The 25,600-nt window shown below is 47.7% G+C and overlaps 1 protein-coding gene across 7 annotated transcripts; it reads left to right on the top strand.

The window, feature by feature from the left end:
* Positions 1-149: 149 nt before the first annotated feature.
* LOC135911400 (uncharacterized) lies at positions 150-24,010 on the top strand. Of its 7 annotated transcripts, none has more exons than XM_070528422.1 (6): positions 158-417; positions 473-517; positions 3,758-4,022; positions 19,757-19,851; positions 21,199-21,330; positions 23,191-24,010. In XM_070528422.1, the coding sequence occupies exons 1-6, from the start codon at positions 380-382 to the stop codon at positions 23,222-23,224; spliced, it is 609 nt and encodes a 202-aa protein (XP_070384523.1). In that variant the 5' UTR covers positions 158-379; the 3' UTR covers positions 23,225-24,010. The 7 variants fall into 7 exon arrangements, 6 of the variants coding, with proteins under 6 accessions (XP_070384522.1, XP_070384524.1, XP_070384525.1 ...); XR_010567323.2 differs by having other exon boundaries at positions 159-417; positions 21,199-21,440; XM_065443669.2 differs by having other exon boundaries at positions 160-417; positions 21,199-21,337.
* The last annotated feature ends 1,590 nt before the right edge of the window (positions 24,011-25,600 follow it).

Raw genomic sequence — 25,600 nt, 5'->3', positions numbered from 1 at the left:
TACGCTTTGAATTTAATATGCCGATCCTAAAGGCTCTACTTATGGCGAAAGTGATAATGACAGCCGTAAACACGTCACAGACATTAAGTATTTCGTTGTCCAGCAGCGCTGTCATCAGTTCATTATCATCATCATCATCACTGTATTTCATGTGTTTCATGTGATGTTTCTGTCAGCTCACGTAGCGCCATGGTAGCGCTAGTTACTCCCGTTCCTTGATTGGCAATCCGGCCAGGCTGGCGGAGTGTCAGCAGTTGTTCTTTATTCTGTGGTCACTATGGTGTCAGCATAGAGCAAGTAATTTCTTTCTCTATGGTACAGCGAAGGGCGAGCCACATCCGTCTCGCGTGCTCGTCTTTATTTAGACAGGGGTTCTCGGATGTGGTGCTACGGACAACTCGGGAGAACGCGCCGCACGTGAGTCGAGCGCTCTCGTGATCGCGTTCTATTCCACGTGAGGCTTTCAATGCAGGCTGTTCTGTCTTGCACCGAGTTGGCGGCAGCAGCGCGTCGAAAGGTAAGCTTGGCCTACCCACGTTCGCCGAGTCGTGAAGGTTTGGCCAGCTTGCAGTTTGGTGCCTTGTCGCAGTGTCCATTATCTACAGTGGTTTGTTCTTCCTATTCTAACTCGGGTATGCTCGGGTTTTATTCCCCGTGCCCCGTTTTAGCCTAGGCACTGGCCATTAAATTTTTGTCGCGCATGGCATGCGCTTTGTCACTCGTGACAACAGCTAGCGCACGGCAAAACTGTAAGGACACGGAAAAAGACGGGAGAAGCGCTGTCCTCTTTTCGTGTATGCATCTTGTCTTGCCGTGCACTGCTGTGATAGATATGTACCAACTCGCCCGAGCCGCCATCCTTGTACAGTTCAGTCGAGGCCGACTGGTACCGTACGTGCTATCGGCACAGTAAAGAAAAAGGATTTTGCATATTTTGCACAGCGCTGGCACTTGAAACATATTGCCGTAATGCACATTCTTTGCGAGAGTTGACAAATTTCGTCTCCGTTGTGGGCTATCGAATGTTCACCATACATCGTGCGTGAGCGCGTGCAGACGGCAGGGTGCAGGCCTCCGCGTGCGTCGTCTGCTGCTGAGCGTTCTGTGGCCTGGCTGCGCATATACCAAATTTTCCAAATGACAAGTGAAACATCGTGTTATTCGTATCGTGACTCAGAACTTTAAATTAATTACGAATAATCCGAGTCGACTTGGCAGAAACTAAAAAAAAAAATGAACCAATAGCGATGGAGTTACTGGTGTTAATCACGTACGACGCGTACCCCGCATGGCATTCTCTGAAACATTGCTGAGAAACTGTAGCAGGTCGTCGCCCTCCACAAGCTATAGGCTGGCAAACGCGCGTGCCGCCCGTACGCAGCAGCGTACTCACATATGCATGCTTGCTGTGAATTGATCGTTTGTTTTCCGTATCACCGTGGCGAGGAGGCGAATATAGCTGCCCCCAAAACATGTAGGCTGTGAAATCAGCGTTGCGGATCGAGCTCGGGGCCGAACAAGCAATCAGAGTTGTCACGTATACGTGACCACTCACATGACCCGAGTTTGTCGGAGCACGGTCGCGCTCCCAGGTAGAAGGTAGCGGCGCCTCCGAGCGTAGAGTTTCGTACTCTGTGCCTCCGAGTGCTCCGAATAACCCATTCGAATGTGTTCCGAGCGCTCGATTTAAAGCGCACCGCAAGAATTAACGCACTCGAAAGCGTCTTGTCGAACGTATACCTGATGACGCTTTCGCTTGGAGACTTCTAATTGCGTGCGATTAATAAGGAAATCGTTTTTCTCGGCAGCTGCTACGCCGAACTTGAAGTTTTTGTTACATGCAAAAGAAATAAATTCAAGTCTAGTTAGTGACTGTGGGCAACATATCTTCTGTGTAGGCCGCCGATATTTAAAAATAAAATTGGTTGAAAATCGCAACATTTTAAAAAGGGGAATATAATTTTTACAACTCTAACTCGGCAATGAAAAACGACACCAAGTCTGTAAACTACACCCATGAATACATCTAAAGCAGATAGCTTTAATGTATTATACTGTACTCAGAAACACCACTAATGTGCGAGTGGGACTTCTGCAGAGCCCTTGTAAACGTATATTGTAATAAATTCACGTAAGCTGTAAATTCATATATAATAAGAGTTGTCCATTTTAGATATTCTAATGGATGCAGTTTACAAAACAGCGATGCTTGTTTTTAATGCAGACTAGCAGATGTGTAAACATTGTGTGTGCGTAGTGTGTGTGTAATACTGATTTCTGGCAATTTCTGTATGATTCAGGCTCTAAATCAAAATTCTGCTTGTAATGTCATTCGAGTTTAATGTCCTTTCATATGCAACAAATTTCATTCAGATTGGTCCAGGGGTTTCATAAAAGCGTTTTTGTGTTTTACGTGTATTTGATTAGGCGGCATCCAAGTTGGACAGGAGCTAAAAGTTCCTCTTAAAATTTTTATTTGTCTTTAATTCGACAAAAATTTGCTCAGTTTATTCAGTTTGTAAAGAAAACCATGACTCAAATATTAGTGGCTATATTTGAAGTCGGATAAAGCGAATCACACCTGTCAGCGGTAGGCGGCAGTTATGCTTTTTCATTATTAATACACAACCCACCATTTCTTGACCCCCTATTTGTTTGGGCTTTTATTTCTTCCCAAATTTCTTTGTCTTGTCCCCATAAGTTCTGTTTCTAATTGGTTCATAAAAAAAACCACGCCCACACCCTGCTCTTCTATCATATAGTTTTATCTTTGCATTTGTGTAATATATTACACAAACTGCTCAGCCTTCTTGTTTTCTAAAGGTATATGTGGCTTGCTTAGCAATTGTGTAGATATTGATAAATACTCTAAATTGTTCGTTAAGTTTCTGAAACCTGTATTCAACTTGTATTTAAGAAAGTTGGAAGGAACTTCAAAACTGCGGGTAAATGCATTGGTGTGAATATAACTTTCAGTGACATCCTACCGTGGGTGTTACCTAATGTTACTGATAAGCATGGACAGGATTTTCGCACAGGAGACTATAGTTATCCAGGTAAATCTTTGCAAAATGTGAGAAGACCCGGTGCCAATATCGGTAAGATACTGCCTGGCAAAATAGTAAAGCCAGCAAGTAATGACCATATGTTTTGCAATTTTGTTGTAAAGCATTAACTTAAGGACGAGGCTTTACGTAAGGGAAAGCTGTAATGAAATTTCAGGCTACATGGAAAGCCTAGTTTCAGATAGCATAGATACGTACCAGCCTTCATGCAAAATTTTGTGACATGAGTGGATGTGCCTTGAAACGCTAATAAAAATAATTTCTGATTCAAAAACTGGACAAAATACTACCGTTATCCCTCAGCGGAAGTCACGCAGAATCTGAAATGTTAAGAATTAGTGTGGGTCCTCTCCATGATTTTCAGGTGAATTGGCCTGTTACCCCATGACACTTGAGAGATCCTGAATGAACCAGAACTAACAACTGAGCGAATGCAATGCATTCACCATGGTGGCTTAGTGGTCACATTCCGCTGCAGAGCATAAAATCGGACATTCGGCTGCCCACAGTCAAATTTTGGCGAAGAGCGGAATGCAAAAAGGCTGATCTTGTGTGCTCTGGATGCGTGTTAACGAACCACGGCTGGTCGAAATTCACTAGGAGTGCCCCCGCCTGCTATGGCGTCCCTCATAATTCATTGTGCAGCTTTGCAGCAATGAATTCCAGAATTCAATTTCCTAAATACTATGCAGCATGCCCGCCACGTGCCACCAGCTGAAGCTTCAAGTATGGTGGATCCTGTCTGACCGCAGAGAAAGCCACGACAGGTACCTTGACGAGTACCGAGTCTTCTTCAGCGAGCAGGCCCTGTTGCTGGACGTCGACGCAACATTTTCGTTCAGCGAGGTATACCACGAGCCCAGCAGGAACTTCTATGAAGAGCCAATCTACCAGCTGGACTGTACCATCGAGTGGCCCGGCATCACCTGGTTTGGCCCATCTGCGAAGCACCTGCAGGTGAGAGTTCACAGCCTGGAGAGATCAATGGCGATCATCTTTGTGACACAGTTTGTGTGCGACACCATCTAACAGCTGTGCTGAGCATTGTCGTTAAATGTAGTATAGGAAGTCCGTAACGCAAATTGCTGTTTCTGGAACACTGGAATCTTGAGACATAGACGTCGTAAACAGCAAAATTGGTGGTGCCATGTTGGGGCACAAAGCAGTGGCGTAGCCAGAAATTCGTGCGAGGGGGGGGGGGGTTATCGAGGGATCAAATACATGAATACTAACTGCATTTCTGTTGCCAAAGTTGCTGCAAACAAATTCTTAAACGCTACGCACTTGTCAAGGCAAGTAAAATGTATTTTTTCATAAAAGAATGCACTCATATGTGCCAAAAATTGTGTCCGAAATAACTGATATCAATGCTCCCACGCTATTTCAAAATATCGGTAAAAATTGATAGTCTCTCTAAGTTTAGCAAATTTTGTGAGTATGGGCCCATGACGATAGAAAAAAAAAAAGTAAACAACACCATTCCGGTAATAATGACGGCCTTTGCTTTCTTTGGGGCTGGTGAATTCGAATGTTTCCACTGGAAGCTTTGCCATCGTGTTTCAGGCTCGCAGTAGTGGCGCCATGTTTCTTTCCCAGTCGCAATTCCAGACACGAAGTCCCATGGAAGTCGTCACCCTTATTGTAATATCGGATCAGATGAGTCAAGGCAGCGCCGAACTTCTCCATCTTTGGGGTGGTTGAAAATATTGGGCATCCGTTGCGCACACAAGAGCCGATAACCGAGATGTTAAGGAATTATGGTGCGAACCGAACCGTGACTGATGTTCACACGCTCTGCGAGCTCAACGATGCCTATCCCCCGTTATTGTACAATCAGCTCATCAACCTGTGCAATTGTGTTGGGGGTGATTGCACGGTGGCTTGGACCCGATTTTGAATCGTCTTTGCAACTTTCACGCTCTTCTTTGAACCGTTTGTTCCAACGCGTCACAGTGGCCAATGAAATGCAATGTTCAACGTACCCGGCAGCCATACGGCATCTAAATTCTTTTTAGGAAAGACCTGCACCTGTCAAAAACCTGACGACACCACGTTGTTCAACTTTCGGAGTGTCCATTATGTCACGCAATTGTGTTCAACCCATTGTATGAGAGCATTAAAGAATCTTTATCCTCACAACTGCGTGCCACCTTTGTAAAGGCAAGATGTCTGTGTGCCACGCGCATGCTTCATAGATAATGAACAGAACCATTACTGCCCAGTGTTGGTTGGCTGGCTTTCATTTGACTCGTTCTCGTACATTAGAAATGCAAAGGTACAATGGAATGTACAAATGCGAAGAAACAGCTTGATAAAGGCCAAAAAAGTGTCACCGGCAACAAAATTCACTGCACGTATACACAAAACCTTGCAATTAGATATTGAAATATAATATAAGTCTCCAATAAATCTACCTGTTTAAGAAAAAGTCATGGTATATAATGTATCAAACAAGACAAATAAACATGTTGCGCAATCGCCAATTCACAGATGACAGAATCCAAAGTTCCCCCACTCTCCATCCACTCCCCCTGATGTATCGCGTTTGATGGAAGCTATCGTGCTTCCTTCGCGCCTTTCTCCTTTGCGCACACAAGACTGAGCCACCATCGTCGGCTCACTCGCACTTACAGCATGCGGCATGCGGTCATGTTGTTATTGCCCTTAGACTTTATACGAAACATGAGGACGATGGCGACAGCAGGAATGCACCTGGAGTGTTCGTATAATTGCTATCGCAATAATATTGTTACGCGAACAAAGGGTTAAGAGGGGAGACTATTTACAAGGTATATTTACAAAAGTTACCTGCAACGCTGGCCAGTTCAGCCGACAGCTCGAAAGCCAGAGAGCGTTCATCGTCTTCATCCGGGCGCCCACGTGCATCGGCCACAAGAAACACTCAGTATGCATATATCATTACCCCCTGCTGCAGAAGCACCGTCCCGGGGTGTCTAAATATCGGTGATAACATGAGTAATATGAATTGAGGCGTGCGACATGCACGACGTCAGTGGAATTTGGGGCATATGAGGCACTGGTACTGACTGGGGTGATTTCGTAGGTAACTGGAGTCACGGCCCGCAGCACGCAATATGGGCCTGTGTACCGAGACAGGAGTTTTTCTGACAGGCCAACTTGACGAGTCGGGGACCATAGGAGTACCAGAGATCTAGGTGAAAAGTGGACGTCTCTGTGTTGGCGATGCTACAGGTGCGTTGCTTGTCTTGAGAGATCAGGAGGTGAGCGTGGGCAATTTTGCGTGCTTGGGCGTTCCCTGGTGATGGCGTCGAGTGCATACACGCTGGTCTCTGCTATGGCGCATGGAAGGGATGCATCCAGTGCCAATGTGGGTTCTCGTCCGAACAGCAGAAAGAACGAGGAATAGCCGGCCATGTTGTGACGCGAAGAATTATGTGCAAAAGTTACATAAGGTAGGGCAAGGTCCCAATCAGTATGTTCGGACGAGACATACTTTGCAAGCATGTCTGTTAAGGTGCGATTCAGATGCTCAGTGAGACCATTAGTCTGTGGATGGTAAGACATAGTCAGCTTGTGCTTGGTGGAGCGGGACTGCAGGATGTCGGCTATGACTGGAGAAAGAAATGTCCAACCACGGTCTGTGAGCAGTTGGCGTCCAGCACCATGCTACAGAATCGCGTCGTGTGAAAGAAAATTCGTGACATCTGTGGCACAGCTTGTTGGAAGCGCTCTGGTGATAGCGTAGCGCGTGGTGTAATCTGTTGCCACAGCGACACATTTGTTGCCAAACATGGATAGTGGGAAAGGGCCAAGTAAGTCCTAGCCAACGCAAAAGAACGGCTCCGAAGGAATATCGAGCAGTTGAAGGCACCCAGCAGGGAGCATTGATGGTGTTTTTCGGCGGTGGCATTTTTCGCACGCCGCACTGTATTTCCGGATGGAGCGGGCAAGGTGCTGGCCAAAAGAAGCGTCGGCGGATCAGGTCGTAGGTGCGGGAAACGTCGAGGTGACCTGCCGTTGGTATAACGTGAAGTTCTTCGAGAACAGCTGACCGGAGGTGCTTAGGAATGACGAGGAGTAGGGCAGGATCGTCGAGGCGTACATTGTGGCGGTATAATACACCATCCCGGAGTACAAACAGGTGAAGGGACGAATCAGAAGGCAAAGATTCCAAGCCATCAGTGATGGCGCACAAAATGGCATCACGGTGTTGCTCGTCGGCAACGTGTAACAGCTGAGAAACGGAGAAAACGCAAGCATCGGGGTCAGGGTCGCCGGGTTGTTCATCCACTGGATAGTGTGATAAATAGTCTGCGTCTTGATGTAATAGGCCTGACTTGTACACTACTGTATAGGAATATTCTTGCAGCCGCAGAGCCCAGCGAACCAAGTAGCCCGGTAGGATCCTTGAGTGAGAAAAGCTAGCAGAGCGCGTGGTGTTCTCTTATTACGGAGAAGTGCGTGCCATACAAGTACGGGCGGAATTTTGAAACTGCCCAAACGCGAGCCAGGCATTCACGATGTGTAATCGAATAGTTGTGCTCCGCTGCTGTGAGGCGGCTAGCGTATGCGATAATGAAATTTTGACCCTGTTGGTGCTGGGCTAAGACAGCTCCGATACAGTGACCACTGGCATCGGTACGCACCTCTGTAGTAGAGGATGGGTGAAAGTGGGCCAATATAGGTGGCGTGGTGAGAATGTTGGTGAGGTGGGTAAACGCGGCATTTTGAGCGGGGCCCCATATAAATGGCACGTCCTTCCTCAGAAGATCAGTAAGAGGTCGGCCAGTCGCTGAACTTTGAATTGATATAGACCATTTGGAGTGACGAACACGATCTTCTCTTGGTCTTTTTCATCCACAGAAATCTGCCAATAACCAGAACGCAGGTCTACTGATGAAAAGTAGTTGGCACCGTGGAGACAATCGAAGGCGTCGTCAATACAAGGCAAGGGGCAGACGTGTTTTTTGGTAATGCGGTTTAGATAACGATAAACTATGCAGAAACTCCATGTGCCATCTTTCTTTTTAACAAGCACCATGGGCGAGTGAAGTGAATTGAGAGTAAGTGAAAGAGTGAGTGCATTGCGAGTGAAGTATGGCTTCAGCCGCGAAACATGCACGACGTCAATGGGCGTCGGACTTGAGGATGCATCAAACTGTAGCGGCGAAATCTCGTAATTTACGTCAGTAACTTGACGTAGGACTTCATAAGGCCCTGTGTAGCGACAGAGAAGCTTCTGGGAGAGGCCAGCCCGACGACATGGTGACCAGAGGAGCACCCAAGCACCTGGCGCGAACTTAACATCACGATGGCACCGTTCATAATGCTGTTGTTGTGTATGCTGCGAGGCTAATAAACGAGATCGGCCGACTTGACGTGCCAATGTGAGCACGATTGATGACTTCACGAGTGTACTCACTTGCAACATGTGGCACGAAGGGAGGGTGGGAGAAGGGACAACAGGCAGCTGGCGTGAGCTATCACGCACTCGGTGCTATTCTGTTGTTGGACGAGAACAGCGCTGATGCCATGGCCGCTTGCGTCAGTGCGAACTTCATTTGGTGCAGGTAGATAGAAGTGGCCAAGTATGGGAGGAGTAGTCGGAAAACCGATGAGGGCGGTGAGCGCATGAGCCTGCTCCGGGCCCCATGAGAATGGCGTGTTCTTCTTTAGAAGTTCTGTCAAAGGCCGAGCAACGTCCGCCGCGAAGTTTCGATGAAACGGCGAAAGTTAGAACACAGGAGTAGGAAGCAGCACACGTCAGAAGCAGAATGTGGCACAGGCAAACTGCATACGGTGCGAACTTTTTCTGGGTCTGGTTGAACACTGGATGTGTCAACCAGGGGCGCTATAACATAAAACTATTCCAATTCTTCAATCAGTGCACCGCGATTGGTCAAAAACTTTTTTGGAACACCCCACCTTCACCTGTCTGTCACGCAACGTCACAAAAACTGGGATAGCTATCCATCTGATATGATGTGTACACACTGATTATGTATAATTTGACCGCACAAAATAAAAAAGGTTCTTTCTGATTCGACGCATTTTTGCCATTAGCCCTCGGCTATTGGTCAAAAGTTTTTGTACTGCACCCACTTCACCTGCCTGTCACGAGACGTCACAAAACCCCAAAAGCTTACCGCGTCAAAGTGAAGAGAAGCTTACCGCGTGAAGAGAAGCATTAATATGTTGAACAAAACTGAATTTTCTTCTGAATAGCCGCAAGCTGCCCCGTTCTTAAAAGAATGAAAGATGGCTGCCGCCGATCGCTCCGGCACTGGCTACTTGCTCCTGCCGGAGAGCATGGGTTTATTCGCATATAATAAAGCTCTTTGTGTTGCCAAGTAACCTTTTCGAGAACTTTCGGCACGTTTACGACCTCGGTTCTGCCAACTCTCCTTTGCTGAAGATCTGTTTTAGCGTCATTCTTAAGCTTCCGTTGCATGCTGCTGCGATTGTCGACGAGCCACTGCAAGCTAAGTAAGAGAAAGCGGACCAATCGCAGACGCCGGCATGACCCTCTTGATCTGGTTATCGATATTCGGTGCAGTGGCTCGGCCCCATCGAATCCCTCTCCTCTTGAGCATGCTCCTCGCCTCTTGTGAGCCAATTAGATAAGAGAAGCTGCTCAGTGCAGGCAATGTTATTTGTTTTTCAAGCAAGCAAAAGTTACCTCTTATGAACGAGGGGAGCATTTGATTGGTTTGTTCAGAAAACCCTGCGACCGCCCGATGCTTGCCTCGGCGGTTACGCAAATTTGACGTCAGGAGATTGGAATAAAAACATACGGGAATAGTTTTACGTTACGTGGCCCCAGGTGTCCCAACACGGTAACCTGACAGCGCCAGAATCGACACTTCGAGGAGTTCTGTTGGAGGCCAGCTTTTCGGAAGACTGCAAGAATGGTAGCGAGTCGGGCAATGTGGCTGCCGAACGTGGGAGAGAAAACAATAACGTCGTCAAGGTAACAAAGACAGGTGATCCATTTGTAGCCTCGCAGAAAAGAGTCCATCACACGTTCAAATGACGTAGGAGCATTGCATTGGTAAAAGGGCATGACTTTGAACTGATATAAACCAGCTGGCGTGATGAAGGCCACCTTCTTGCGGTCCATTTCATCAACTGAAATCTGCCAGTAGCCGGATCGAAGATGGATGGACGAGAAGTATTTAGCTCCGTGTAAGCAGTCCAAGTCGTCATCGATGCGTGGTAGTGGGTAGACGTCTTTGCGCGTGGTCTTGTTTAAGTGGCTATAAACGACGCAAGAATGCCCGGTACCATCTTTCTTTTTCACAAGGACGACAGGCGAGGACCAAGGGCTGGCTGATGGCTCGACGACCCCTTTGCAGAGCATTTTGTCCACTTCAGATTGGATGACTCGATGTCCAGCATGCGATACAAGATAGGGACGCCGACGAATAGGATTCGTGTCTACAGTGTTTATACGGTGGTGAACGACAGATGTTTGGCCTGAAAGCTGGTCGCCGAAATCAAAAATGTTTTTGTGTAATTCAAGCAGGAGATGTATGTCCGTGGCCTGTGCTGAGCTGAGGTCAGGTGCAATCATTTTCGCGAGGTCATCCATTAAGGAACCAGAGCTGTGAGCTGCAATTGGTGCTAAGAAACCACTCTCGGCATTCAGACTCTCAATGCAAAATTCGGAACCACTAGAAACGCTGGCCAAGAACATGCTGGCCGGAATCACGTGAGGGCACAGGCTGAAATTCAGAAGCAGTAGAATGGTGTCGTTATTAGTAACCATGACCAGGGTATGCGCTACAACAACATTCCGGTGCAAAAGCACGTCAACGATGGGGCGAAGCACATATTCAGCATCAGGAACCTGTGGCTGAGCGGTCAAAGTGATGGAAGGAACTGCCTCGGATGCCAGACGCACATCGTAAAGCAAGCACATGTGCGGTGGGGCGGTGCTCGGTGCATCGGCGAGTTGAGGCAGTTTTAATGAATGACGCTGGTTGCGCAGTCTATGAGAGCAGAATGAGTCGACAAAAAGTCCAATCCAAGGATAACGTCATGAGGGCAGTTGTCGATCACAGCAAACAGAACAGAAGTAGGGTGGCCGGCTATACTTAAACGCGCAGTACACATTCCAAGAACAAGCAACACGCTGCCGTCGGCCATACAAAGCACTCTGGTAGCTGCTTGGGTGAGGACCTTCTTTAAACGTCTACGTAGTCATGCACTCATCACAGAAACGTGCGCTCCAGTGTCGATGAGTGCTTGGATAGGTATGCTGTCTCTTTTAACGTCAATTACGCTTTTCCTTATGGGCACTGACAGAGGATTTGCTGCAGTAGTAGGCAATGCAGCACCACCTCAGAGGGCTGCATTTCTTAGTTTTCCGAAAAGTTGCGGCCAAAAGCCGCAGGGGATGAAAGGCGATGTGGCTGTGGCAAACGGGAAGATGGGCGACATGTTTGCGGTGAGCACGACTGGTGTCCACGCGGCAACGATGGCTTGTACGAGGGGAACCGAAAAAGTGGTAGCATCAGGGCTACGCGAACAGGAAGCTGTATGTGCCCTCGCATCCAGTTCACGTCGAACGATTCGCACCACCTCCTCTGATTGGGACGCTTGTTGCTGTGCGGGTTGATCTTCACAAGTCGACGTTGCGGCAGTATTGGGAAGTCTGGTGAATGGTTGCGAGACGCATTGGCTTTTTGCCTGCTGGAATTGGCGGCACTCTTTAATGGTGGCATCAACTGTAGAACATCTTTTGCATATGAGCAGATGAAGCCATCGTCAGCAATGCCCTTAAGCACTTGCCTGAGCTTTTCAACTTCTGTCATGTCGCAATCGGCTTTACGACAAAGTGCCAGCATGTCCTGGATGTACGATTCATAGGTCTCCATGGGGGATTGGGCACGGGAGGCCAGTTCCTGCTTTGCGGCAATGTTACGGCCGGCTGGTTTGCCCTTGGTTTGCTCTTTGCATTGGTCTCAGCTGGTGAGCTCCTCTTCATGGTTTTCGTACCACACCTTTGCCCTACCTTGTAGGTAGAACAACAGGTGTCTAGCATAAGTGTAGGGTCCCGTCTGTTCATTCCACTCACGCGTTCATACATAGCCACCCACTCTTCAGCGTCGGCGCCATCGGTCCCGCAGAAAGTTCCAGGATCCTTGGGTTGCATAACCTCAACCGAAGGCGACAGCGACGTAGGTGGCGACGGGGACGTTGGAGGCAGAAACGACATTGATAACGTGTGCTCACAGTCATTCATGATGCAAACGGTCATGTGACATCCACTGCGGAGCTCCGTTTCCAGCCATGGTACCCCACACCTCCACCAATATGTTATGGGGATGTTAAGACTGTATTTACAATATATATACAGGATGAGTCGGCGTAGACAAGATGGCTGACCACCAACAACACGCAGCAGCCAGCGTCTCGCAATCTTCGTCTTCGTCTGTATTATTTCATCCTTCCAAAACAATATTGCACCTCAAAAGTGTTGTTGCTGGTGGCAGAGTGACGGAGACGATCCAAGAGCATGTACCGCACTCTTTATTTCAGTGACAGCAAACTAGATATATAGGCTGCTTGCCTATGATGTAACATAAAAAGAACTAATCATGTTTGACACGTGTGGCACAGCACTTCATATCACAGCTCCCTTTCTTTTAAAACTGCATTCTTTGCGCGGGTCTTCGTTGTCGGGTAGACCTCCGTAAGACCGGCGGAGTTGGAGGACAGAGAGCCTGTTCGGCTGGGACGTACGTTAGAGGTGTTGTCAAAGGAACAGGCGCAGCGCCACTTGCTTCTGGAGTGGCCAGGCTGCACCGGGCTTCTGGCGTTGACGTGGGCCGATTCTTGTTGTCCAGGCTGGGTTGAAGCGAGTCGGGAGCCTCCGCTTTTGGGGTCACGGGTGACACAGGCACGCGACGGAAAATTTGGTCGAAGTGATGTCTGGCTAGACCATCTGGAATGTCGACCGTTACAAGGCGTGAACCCTCTATGCTATTGACGATGCCTGGACGCCAACGCTCCCCTTGGCCAAAGTTGCGCACCCACACCTTGTCGCCGGACTGGAATCTGGGAGGCTGCGAGTAACTTTGAGGTAGAGAAGGGAGGCAAGTATCCAAGCGCGAACGAATTTGGTAGTTCAGTAGCATCTCTGAAGGAGACTTGCCGCACGGCAGTGGGGTACGTCGATAGCCTAGGAGCACTCGTGCTAGTTTTGTTTTGAGATCATTCCATCGAGTGCTTAAAAAGGCCATCCTTTATTGTGCGGACTGCACGCTCTGCGAGACCATTAGATAGTGGGTGGTACGGCGCACTACGTAGATGAGTTATGTTGTTGACAGTCATGAACTGGGAAAACTGCTGACTTGCAAACTGAGGCCCGTTATCTGATACAACTGTTTGCGGCAAGCCAAAACGCGCAAACAATTCTCGAAGCCGCGCAATTGTGACTTCTGTGGTCGCCGAGTTGACGGGAAGTGCCTCAATCTATTTAGTATGCGAGTCAACGACTATGAACAGCATGCATCCCTCTATCGGTCCGGCGTAATCAATGTGAAGCCTTGACCATTTGGTTCCCGTTTCTGACCAACAGATAGGAACCTGTTGATGGGGCATTGGCTGAGCTTGTACACATGAAATGCACGAACGTGCAAAGCTTTTGATCTCATCATCCAACCCAGGCCACCAGAACAGCGTCCGAGCCAGTCTTTTCATCGCAGATGCACCCTGGTGTGACCGATGTAGCTCAGCAAGCATGGAGACTCGCGCTTTGCGGGGTACGACGATGCGATGACCCCAGTAGAGCAGGCCTTCTACGCTTGACAGCTCCAGTCTTCTGCAAAAATAAGGTTGAAGGTGATTGTGACACGGTGGCAAGCGTTTAGGCCATCCATTCAGTACAAAGTGCTGCACAACGCTAAGGTTTTCATCTCCGTTCGTCAGCGCCCGTATGGCATCCGCTGGCACGAACGAGCTGTCAAGGGTCTCTGTAGACAATACGTATTCTGGTAAGGTGCCCGATCGACAAACGTCTGTTATCGGCACGGGCAAGCGGCTGAGTGCGTCCGCGTTGGCGTTTTCCTTGCCGGCCTTGTACTCTATGCGGTAGCTATATTGGCTTAGAAACAGAGCCCATCTCTGAATACGTGCCGACGCCGTTGGGGGCACAGGTCGATCTTCTCGTAGAAGTCCCACCAGTGGTTGGTGGTCCGTGACCAATATAAACTCGCGGCCCAGCAGGTAGTCTCGAAACTTTGTTACTCCGAATACCAGTGCGAGCGCTTCCTTCTCGAGCTGAGAATAATTCTTTTCGGCGTGTGTTAACGTGCGTGAACGGAAAGCAATGGGCTTATCCAATTCAGATTCGGTGTGAGATTACGGCACCTAAACCCAAAGGTGACGCATCGCATTCAAAACGCACTGGTTGGTTGGGATTGGAATACGTCAGAACAGGCGAACTCGGAAGTGTTTGTTTAGCCTTGAGATATGAATTTTCCTGCGCCGTTCCCCAGTGCCATTTATGCTCTTTTTCAAGCAAAAGATACAACGGCACCAGCATCGTTGACATGTGTGGCAAGAACCGCTGATAATAAGCCAACAGACCCAAGAAAGAGCGCAGTTCGCTCACATTCGTAGGCCGTGGCGAGTCGCGTATTGCTGCTAGGTTCTTCTCAAGCGGATGCAAGCCGTCTTTGTCAATGCGATGGCCCAGGTAGACGATTGAGTCTTTGCGAAAGTGGCATTTTTCAGCCTTCAGCTTGATACCATTTTCTTGAAGCCTGCGCAAAACGTCCCGAAGCACTGAGCCATTATCGTCTTGACGTTCCGCTATCAATACATGTCCAAATACACTTGCACGGCTGGAAAACCGGCCAGGACCGTTTCCATGCGCCGCTGAAAAATCGCGGCAGCCGAGCCAACTCCAAACGGAAGACGGTTATAGCAGAACAACCCCTTGTGAGTGTTTACCACGGTCAACTTCCTCGCCTCCTCATTCAATGGGAGTTGGTCATATGCATCCTTAAGGTCCAGTGTTGTGAAAAATGATCCCCCACGTAGCGACGCGAAAATGTCTTCAATGTTTGATAAAGGGTACTGCTCAGTTATGCACGCAGCATTGATTGTAGTTTTGAAATCGCCGCAGATGCGAAGGGAACCGGCTTTCTTCAGTACTGGTACGATTGGCGCCGCCCACTCAAAATGTGCTATGGACGATAATATGCCTTGCTCTACTAAACGGTCCAGCTCCCTTTCCACTTTTTCACGAAGAGCATAAGGAATTGACCGCGCCTTGTGGAACTTCGGTTGGGCACCTTCTCGAATGTGGAATTTCACAGGTGGCCCCTGAATGTTTCCAAGTCCTGGCTCAAAAAGGGCAGGAAACTCGGTCCTGAGGCTGTCGGGATCTGCTGACATCGATTGAACCACAGCGAGAAACCCGGACGGCAAAAGCGAGAACGCTTGGATTAAGTCCCTTCCGCAAAGGCTGGGACCCGAGCAGCCTGTAACTATCAGTGTGGCAGGTACAGTCTTCCCCGCAAAATGGGCTTCAAGGTGCAGTTCACCGACAATGGGTAACTTGCCCAAGTAACAGTTGAGCGTGTGTTTGCATTTCGATAAGCGTGGCCAACTCGGACGGTGCTTTAGATACACCTCCTGCGGAATGATAGAAAACGGTGATCCCGTGTCGATAATCATGTTCATGGGCACGCCACCCCAGTGGATAACTCTGCGGAACGCCTGGAGCAAAGATTTCTTTTCCCGTGATTCCTGCAATGTGAAGACTGATGAAATATCGCCTTCCTCGGTTTCGGATACAGCGCTCTCATAATGAACTGCGTTAGCGACGCCATTGTGCCTACGACCAGCCCGCAGCCCCGACTGAGAGCGGCATTTTTTTGCGAAATGACCAGTCTTCCGACAGCGAAAACACTGCTCCTTTTTGTGCGGACAGTCGCTTGCTTCGTGATCGTAGTTTCTGCAGCGTGCGCACTCAGTATGGCTTTGCTTATCTTTAGTGAAGACCTGATATCGGCGCGATTTATTCGCTACAATGCACACCGCTGCCTCATTATCAAGTCCAGTCATGGCGCTTACTTCCATTGCCGCTGTCTCTGCTGCTATGGCACTCATTTCAGCTTGGGCAAGTGCGAGCTCAGTTTTTCAAGCAGCGTCTGCTGCACAGCCTGATTTCGGATGCCACAAACAATGTGGTCCCGTAACATACGATTCAAACTGGTGCCGAAGTGACAATTATCCGCAAGCTTCCGTAGCTCAACAACATAGTCCCGGACAGATTCGATTGCAGCCTGATCCCTTGTAAAGAACTTGTAACTTGCGGCAACCTCATTAGTCTTCGGCGCATAGTGGTTATTTAGGATGGTAAGTGCGTCCTTGTAACTCAGGGCGTTTACTTTCTGAGGGGCGCACTGTCCAGCAAGAACGCCTACCGTCTTCGTTGATAGTGTCGAAACCAAGAGCGCCCTTTTCTTATCATCTGTCTTAATATCATTTGCTTCAAAAAATGCCTCCAGTCGAGTCAAGTAAATATCCCACTTATCTTGATTTTCGTCAAAACTTGGGGTACCGAGGTTCGTAGCCAGGGCCATGACCGCCGATGCTCCGTAGACTCGATTACTTTCAGTACCTAGCAGGACTCCCAGCGCTACCCAGACGCCACTGTTCGTGGTGGGGGCTCCGCGGGGTGGTCACCCTCGTCGCCACTGTTGTGGCGGGTGGCAGAGTGACGGAGACGATCTAAGAGCACGTACCGCACTCTTTATTTCAGCGACAGCGAACTAGATATATAGGCTGCTTGCCTATGACGTAACATAAGGAACGAATCATGTTTGACACGTGTGGCACAGCACTTCATATCAAAAAGGACATCAGGAACAGGTGTGGCGACGTAATCACCATCGGGCGCAGGAAAAGATTATAGCAAATCGACGAAAGTCAAGGATTTAGGCGGCACGGGGACGAAGGCAGCCGTACTAAAGTTGTTCAGCAGTTCAGCACGAATATGCGCGATTAGAGAAAGTTGGAGGCAAAGGGTAGCGGCAGAACAGTCGATCAAAGCTGTGAATGCGCCAAAAGATAGTCGAGTCTGAGGATTAGGTCATGGGGAGGATTGGTAAAAGGAAAAGGAACAGGAATGTGGCGGCTGGCGATACTTATACGAGAAGTACACATTCCAGTCACGTCAACAGCGCTGCCATCGGCCACGCGTACGGCTCGAGGAGTAGGAGGCGTGAGAACTTTCCGCAGTCAACGACGGAGATTACAACTCATTATGGACAGCTGGGCTCCAGTATCTATTAACACCGTCAAAGGGGACACCGTCGACCTTAACATCAAGTAACTTCTGGTTCGTTGGGAGCGTCAATGGAGGATTTCGACACGACGAAGATAATGCAGCACTGCCTCCAGGAGCTGCATGGTCTAGTTTTCCGTCTGGGATGGTTCGTAATTGGTCGGCGATGAATAGTGGGGTGCCTGGGGCAACAGGGGTTGACGGTGCTGAGGTGGCGGCGAGCGAGCAGGATGACTGACATCAACGGATACATCAGAGGTAGGAGGCATGCGGCGAGGCGAGTAACGGCACAGGTCAGCATATGGGGGCGAGGAGACAGGGAAAAGGAGCTCAAATATGGCAACGTCCAGGCGGTGCGGCAGTGGCGAGCAACGTGGCCAATGCGGAGGCAACGGAAGCAAATGGGCTTGTCGTTCGGAGTTCTCCACTCGGTAGGGTTGTGGTATCTGGGAGGGGAATACAGATCGCCGTGAGGCGAAGCAGTCGGCACTGGTCGGGCTTCAGGTTGGGAGACAGAGCAGGCAGCAGGAAAACCTAGGTGTGCAAATTCTTGCCGTGCAACTGCCGGAATGAGAGAGATCGCTGGGGTTGGTTGGTCAATGGTGGGTTCAAGTGGGCGTGAATGGAACGGTGCGGGACTGGTAGCCTCGAGTTCACGGCGAACAATACGTGTGACGTGCTCATTTAAGTGCATTTGCATACATACATAAGTCCATGCCGAAAGACCCAACCACACACAGCCATCAGGGAGGCTCTTTTGACATGTCTGGTTGCCGTAAGTTCGCGGTCTTCTCCTGCCTGCCACTCATACTCATGGCAGAGCAAGTCCTTAAAAGGTGAAGATCCTGATCGAAGATCATGACCATGTCGTACGTCACTGGCAGGGACCGATCATGCATTTCAGCGATGTACGCCACAAGCTTGGCCTCCAGCTTCGGAAAACATCCCGACTTCGGCCCACGGAAACCTCTTAGCTTGCCGTCACAGGTGAAAATTTTGCTTCACTGCAGTCGCCACTCTCACACCAACCATTAAGAAACATCAAACTTGTGGCCCGCTGCGTAGTTATTTGTTTCTTCAGTGTAAAGGATGGCAGCCCTCTTGAACGCTGCTGTGGACGAGCCCCGAATGTTTACTGGACTTGGAGCACTCATGACGACTGAGGAAGCACGGAAGTAGCACGTGGCCGGCAGTCAAATAGACCGCATGAAACTAGAGCTGCATGGAAATAGAAACATGTGAGCGGTGTCTGCTCTTCCATGAACTTTCGATACTTCCCGCAAGTGCCGCTGACTTAGGGTGTTCACCATAAATGGAACTGCGGCACTTCCACGAACTATCAACAACCCCCCATGAGTGCTGTGTGTGCTGTAAAACTATAAAAAATGTTAAAAGACCCTTCTAAAAAGCGAACAAATGCATAGGATAGCGGAAAGCTACATGTAGGGCCGTAGAGCAAACATAAAATTGTAACTATGTTGTAGCTCCCTTGATATCTCGTTGGTCTCGCTTTTTTTTTTTTTTCGGTGCCATGTTTTGGTTTCGATTGTAAGTTGACCCCCGACTTCAGCTTTTGAAATTAAAAAAAAAAGAATAGGTCGACTTACAATCGTGCAAATACGCTACGGTTTCAAGCTTTGTCAATGACATCTCCACGTCGGCGGTACAATGTTGTACGAGGTTGGTGCACGTCTCCTTTACTAGCATGGCTGCAGGCTCTGCGTGCAGCGTGCATGCCCTGTTTTAGAGGTAATGTGCGACGCGTGCAGAGAGTAGGCAAGCTCGCTGAGACGGCATGGCATCATGCGTTGTCTTCCTGTGCATTTAATGCTGGAGGTTGCGTAATCTTGAGTTTAGAGACGCGTTGCAGTGAGAAGCAGCCGAAGCATTCGCTCCCCGCACTGCCGGCGATACTATCAGCCACAGGGGACGGAGTGGACGGGAAAGCGTGGCTGGTCTTGCTTCATGCCGCCGACATGAAGATATCGCAGACACGACACGAAACCGTATCTTTTGTCGTCGACTCTCAAATTCTACAAAATGTTTTTTTTTCCCCTCAGTAAAAGTTGATTTTTCAGATTTTCCAATAATACGGAAAGTTTTGTGGCTCCTTCCATTTTCAAATATCAAAATTCATTATAATGAAGTGAAGTTCTGATTTTACGGACTCAAGGTTTAACTGCATTTTATTTTTAGAGCCATCGGCACTCCCTCTCGTGTTATATATTCATTACCCCATTGTGTTCGCGCTTTCAAGCTTATAAAATAGCGTGGAGAGTTGCAAGTACCCTGCAATACTAGTGGCCCCCATTGTGCATTGAAGCAAAAGCTGGCAAGTGTAGCTGTGCTTCGTCAGTTGTGTTTATCGCATAACATTTCTTGTCCATTTCTTTGTTTTACACAGGCAAACAATCGTGAACTTGAGCGTGAGGTAGCTGTTCTCAAGAAAGAACGCGATGACCTCTCTGCCATGCTATCAAGCCAGCAAAACACTAAAAGGTTAGTTGCTGCACGTTTGCATTAGCGGTTCATGTGGAATTTATATGCTCTCCCTTGTTCTTTGAGCTCTAAAGTGAAGATAATCAGCATTGTGGTACTAGTGCGAAACACACTAATATATGAAGTGCCAAAACTACTTTTTCTTGCCTAACATCTTTCTATCAAAGGGACACTATTTCACTGAAGGCTGTACAGGACATGTAGCATCACACAATATTCAATTCATAATACAGTGAAAGCTCGTTAATTCGAACTTCAATAATTCGAATTTATGGATAATTCGAACTGTACGATTTGGTCCGGCCAAGCTCCACAGAAGTCTTTGTATAAAAAAGTCCGTTAATTCGAATGCGAGAAGGTTCCCTCACGGATAATTCGAACTACGCTCACCTGGCACACGGCCAGAGAAAAGCACCTACTGCCTACACACAAGGCTGTATTGCCTCCGAAACGGAGAGAACGGCGAGAGAAGGCAAAATCGGAAAAAAATCTAACCGACGCGGGGTCAGCCAGAAGGCAGTGGCGGCTGCCGCCTCTCCGTTCTACGTAACCTCCAAGACTTCTTGCCCGTTGTGAATCTCGGAGGCTTTGCAAATCTTGTACAGCTGCTAATGTTGTGCGGAGATGGCACGGCAAGCGCCAAAACACAGCGAATCAAGTACGTCGCAGCTGCGCTTGCAATCAAGAACCAACGAATCGGGGCCTTCGCCACCTTCACATGTTCAGCGTCTTTGTCTCGGCAGTCTTCATCGGTTGTGCACCTCTGTTTTCAGCTTAGGAGGTATCGGCCGTCGCGAATCATTGTGATAGTGTTAAGCCTCGGCTAACGTTCGTTTCGGTGGACATCGGTGGTGTGGCACAGTCGGACCCAGAGCTTCAACTTGAAGATGGCGTGTGCCCGCGGCACACGCCATCACTTTCTGACACGCCAAATTTCTGACATTCCCTACTGCTTCCAAATCGCAGTGTACTGTTGCTCTCCTTCACTTTCGTTAGTTCGAACTTTCGTTAATTCCAACTGAAGCGGCTTCCCCTTGCGGTTCGAATTAACGAGCTTTTACTGTATAGTATGAACTTCATACGAAATAAGTTTCTCATTGGTATTAGTGAGGCCTGATCAGCAAAAACCTCTTAACCTGTATCCTGCAATACAAATAGTCAGATGATGATAGTGAATTGGTTGGCACATCTGTGCTTATACTGTTTGAGTGTGACAGTAATGTACTTGCTACTACATTTTTAGGTTGTTTCGGGCTATATATACACGATTAGAAATGCTTGTTCTGGATGTCCTGAATCTTGTTGCGGTTGGCCTTCAAGTGCTTGTCTTGCTATCGTTTACTGAAGCGCTCTACATCGGCGGCTGCCTGCAAGTGCCGAGGACTGTGCCGCTCGGGACGCTATGGATGTTCCAGGAAGCAGAGGAGCTGCTCCTCCCTCTGCTCCTGCAAGGGGGAGTGTCCCGTGGCGCAGCACTCCATAAGTAGTAATATACAGTTTGTTGCAAGAGCCACCGTGGTAGCAGCAATTGCCTTAAAGGCCCCCACGCCCCCCACTGGGCCCCGCACCGGGCCCCATTGGAAATTTTGGTTATGTATTTTACCACAAGAATTTTTCAGTTTGCTTCGTTATTAGTGGAAACGGGAGAAATTTAAATGTTGCGTTGCCACGCTGCCAGATGGCAAGCTTCCCCGCATTCTCCCATACCGAAGATGTAAGACCACATCACGTTTACGTCACGAGCCCCACCTCTTTTTGTTTTTTCCTTCCTCTTTTGCTGCGTGGCTCACTCTCAATGGTGGTGTGGCATGTTCTGCATTGGATGATTTACCAAGTTCACGTGCCGTAATAGGTGATGTTGTGGACAGTGCATCTTGTGCGGAGGCATTCGCGTGTGTGACTGACTCGCTGGCTGGAAGCAGGGCTCCCTTGAAAGGAAGGGTGGACAGGCTTCTGCTTGAAATTTCAGCTGGAAACACTTATTCACCAGCTTTATTGGTCATTGCTACGAGGTGCGTGGGTGCTTTATTGGTGATTGCTATGAGTGCGTGGGTACATTGCACTGCCTCCAGGATCAGCCAGTGCTGCAAACCACATTTAAAACTTTGCGAGGACGCACATTTTGAACTGGTATCAGAATCGCCACAACAAGTAACCACCTCAGAGTAAAGGAACACTAAAAAGAAAAATTACTCGAGCTGCATTAGCAAATTACTGCTTCTACAATACCGAAAAATTGGTCGATCTTACATGAGAAGAGCCTTTGTAAGCTCGTAAGCGAGAAAAAAACCAAAACGAAATGTGGGTGGTGACACCAGCTCGCAGTGATGTCACCTGCTTGGGCCTAGTTAAGTTATTGGTGAAACGTAGACTGCATTGCATTCTAAAAAAAAAAAGCCATAAACTGACCTTGCCAAAATTCAGGATCTTTTACTGGGCCAAAACAGCACAAAATATGAATTAAGTACTTTGAAATCTGACTCCACACAGACGGTGTTAAAGACACGTTGGTATTGGCTCAAAATTCAAGAAATTCAATTTTGACATTCACATTCTTCTAATAATCAACCTGTTCCCGCAAAAATTCACCAGCTTAAACTAGTTCAGCGTTTCTCTTTAGTGGCTCTTCAAGCTGTCTCTGGGATCAGCACTGTCCACTCAGCCAGACAGCCATCCATGCACTGTGCGGGAAAGAGCCAAAGAAATCTCCGCTTTATTACTTGACAAGGGCTGCTCAAGTGCTTGCAGGAGCCCGTATCCATCCCCATGAGGCTTCATTGGCAGCCACATGGTATGATGCTAAGCAATGCTGTGAGAAAGCAACTGCAAAACACCCTGTGACACTGTACACTTCAGAATGGCAGAACTCCTCTGTTATCTTGTCTATTGAAATACATATTGTAGGGGAATGTTCACAAAACTGGCCGAAGTGGTCTGGCTCTTAAGTGTTCCTGAGTGGCACCCGCTGTAGTAGCTTAGCTAGTGGCTAGGGCATTGTGCTGTTAAGTTTACTGGTTCATCGCAGCTGCGGTGGCCGAATTTCGATGGGGGGCAAAAATGCTCCTGTACTTAGGTATACTAAAGAACCCCAGGTGGTCAAAACTAATCCCGAATCCCACCCACCTGCCTCATAATCAGATCGTGGTTTTGGCATGAATACCCCCAGAATTTACGTTCTTTTTTTCCTGAGTGGGTTATGGCCCCTTTATAAAGGTGTTGCAGGGGCTTATCCAAAGGTGCTCATTTAAAAAATAATACAAACAAGTTGTTTGTAGTTACTGAAAGTAGCTTAGACTTCTGACTATATTTCTTTATTTTTGTCCTGCATTCTTTTTTCAGGAGTCCGATTTGGCCATTCCAGAGGACACGTTGACCGAAAGCTTGCCAGAAAAGCAGCTCTCTGTTAGAAGCAAACAGTGACATGACACATTTTGTACATATATTATATATTTATATGCGTCTGTACGAACGTTTCGCGAATTGGATGACGTAAATTTGTGTTGGTGCTCTACATCTTTCTTTTACCGCCTCTTTGAAGGAACACAGCTAGCGCTCTCTCGTAATGAACTCGCTACTTTTAGTTTTGACCATTTCAGTGTCTCCACTTATCTTAAGTCTGTTTTAATTTCATAATTATTGTCACTTTCTATTTCATTCATCACATCGCTCTGTGTCTGACAACTCAACCCTATGCTGTGTTTTGTGACAAACATTCAACAGCCACCAAGACAGCATGGCAGTGGCATCCAGAAGGTAACTTTAATGTACAAGTGTCATAGTGAACTGAGATGCACTACAGTGGTTGAAGCCTGCGCAGGAACTGTTGGCATCTTATGTCCCTTCCATAATTCATTCAGCTGCATGGATTAGGTTGGATGACCTGCAATTAGTTCCCCGTTTTTCAAAAGAAGGCAGGAGCTGGGACAAGTAAACCATCTAACATTCGTCTTGTGTGCCGTGCATGCATGTGCGTGTGTGTGTGGAGAGTGACCAATGTTGGCTTACGTGGAGGTACTTCGAAAACACAAGTTACACAAACCTGCCAAAAATATCTGTGGGCACATTGTCCTTTTATGTCTTGGATGGCGTCTTCGTGGGGCTTCTTTTTTAGTGATTAATATGTGGATGTACAAATGAATAAATGTGTTCAGAAATTCAAGAGTCTCTCCGACTAAATGGTGTCGGCAGTCCTGACCCTTTAAAGCCGAAGGGTTAACAGATATGATGACGGACACATTTGTATGCCCTGACCTGCATTTTTACTCTAAGTAAAAGGTGTTGCATTTACTACCACCTTGTCATCACAAATTTTGCAACAAGATTTTTTTTTCTTTTTTTTTTGCTGGCTTTGTTCAGCAAAACACTTCACATTTCTGCTTGTCTACTTGGTATGAACTTCCTTAGTCCACATCACTGTGGCAGGTTACCTCTTGGATGGCGAGGCGAGCGTATGACAGTTCGTATAAATAATCGACTCTCGTATCGCATTTGCCGCTGTCTATAAAAAATTTAATGTCTTCTGTGCAGCCCATAGTGCATTTGATATTCTGCATTTATCAAACTACTTCGCAGCTTTTACAAACAGGATCATGGCTCACACCTAGGCTAACCACTTTGCTAGGTCTTTCTGCAATACATGCAATTCTCCAGAACACCAAGAACACTCAACTCGACATGTGTAAAATAATGTGTAAGTAGTTTGATATGCTTTTGTAATGGGGCTGAAAGCTGTGCATCTTCATCATGCTATGCAAGAACTCATTCGATCGTCATCCATAGTCACCATCTTGTGGTGGCAGTGGCGATGATACTGGCTGGGCTTGCTCCGGTGGTAGGGTTTTGCGAATGTGGTTTTGGTTTCATATCGGGTTGCACCACCTAAGCAATTCTCTGGCAAACTTTCTTGGAAAACAAACAAACTATGTAAATATATGTGAAGCGAACCTTTAGTGAACTGGGTAAGTAAATGCTTTACAACTAACGGCAATGTGTACAATTTAAAAAACAAAAGTTGCAGCACTAGGCAGACAAGGACGAAGTGAGACGCACGACACATGCGGGCGCCAACTTCCTACTGTTTATTCCCCAGAATCCACACAAATTTATACAAGAAACTTAAGTGAAATGTAATTGCTGTAGAGATAGGCAGGGGTGATATGAATTAATACTGCTCATAGGCAAGTGATCTGTACTGAATTACGGCAGGTACATATGAGCACGTGTCCATTACAGGCATAATCTGAGCATCCAACCAAGTGTGGCAGTTGCACATTCTAATCCTAGCGGTGATCACCGGCTATAATTTATGAATGCCATTTCTTTGTCAGGTAATGGTAGTGATTGAATGAACAGTTCGAAGTTGGCGCCCTAATGTGTCGTTTGTGTCTCACTTCGTCCTTGTCTGCATGGCACCATAACCTTTGTTTTTAAGTCATGAACCAACTAGCTCACAAGTTTTGTTAAACTGTAGGATTTTATTTACTTTCATGTTATGCAGCATGTAATGTCATACGTTTGTTTATTCACCACAAAGGTCAACACTTTATTGGCATACAATTTTTATGCTTCGCTCGCAAGCTGTGCCAAATGCAAGCGCCATGTCAGGAGAAAATGAGTAACAGCGCTGGACAACAGGACATGATTGAGACAGACGAAGCGCTGACTTTCAACCAATATTTTATTGCGCACGCAGCAATATATACAGGGGCTTGAATAGGCAGGAGGGAGAGAGCATATAGTAGGAATACAT

This window comes from Dermacentor albipictus, unplaced genomic scaffold, assembly GCF_038994185.2.
Source record: "Dermacentor albipictus isolate Rhodes 1998 colony unplaced genomic scaffold, USDA_Dalb.pri_finalv2 scaffold_11, whole genome shotgun sequence".
In the NCBI taxonomy this organism is placed as follows: Eukaryota; Metazoa; Arthropoda; class Arachnida; order Ixodida; family Ixodidae; genus Dermacentor; species Dermacentor albipictus.
The sequence above is the reverse complement of the archived record's forward strand: the minus strand, read 5'-3'. Positions and strand labels throughout refer to the sequence as shown.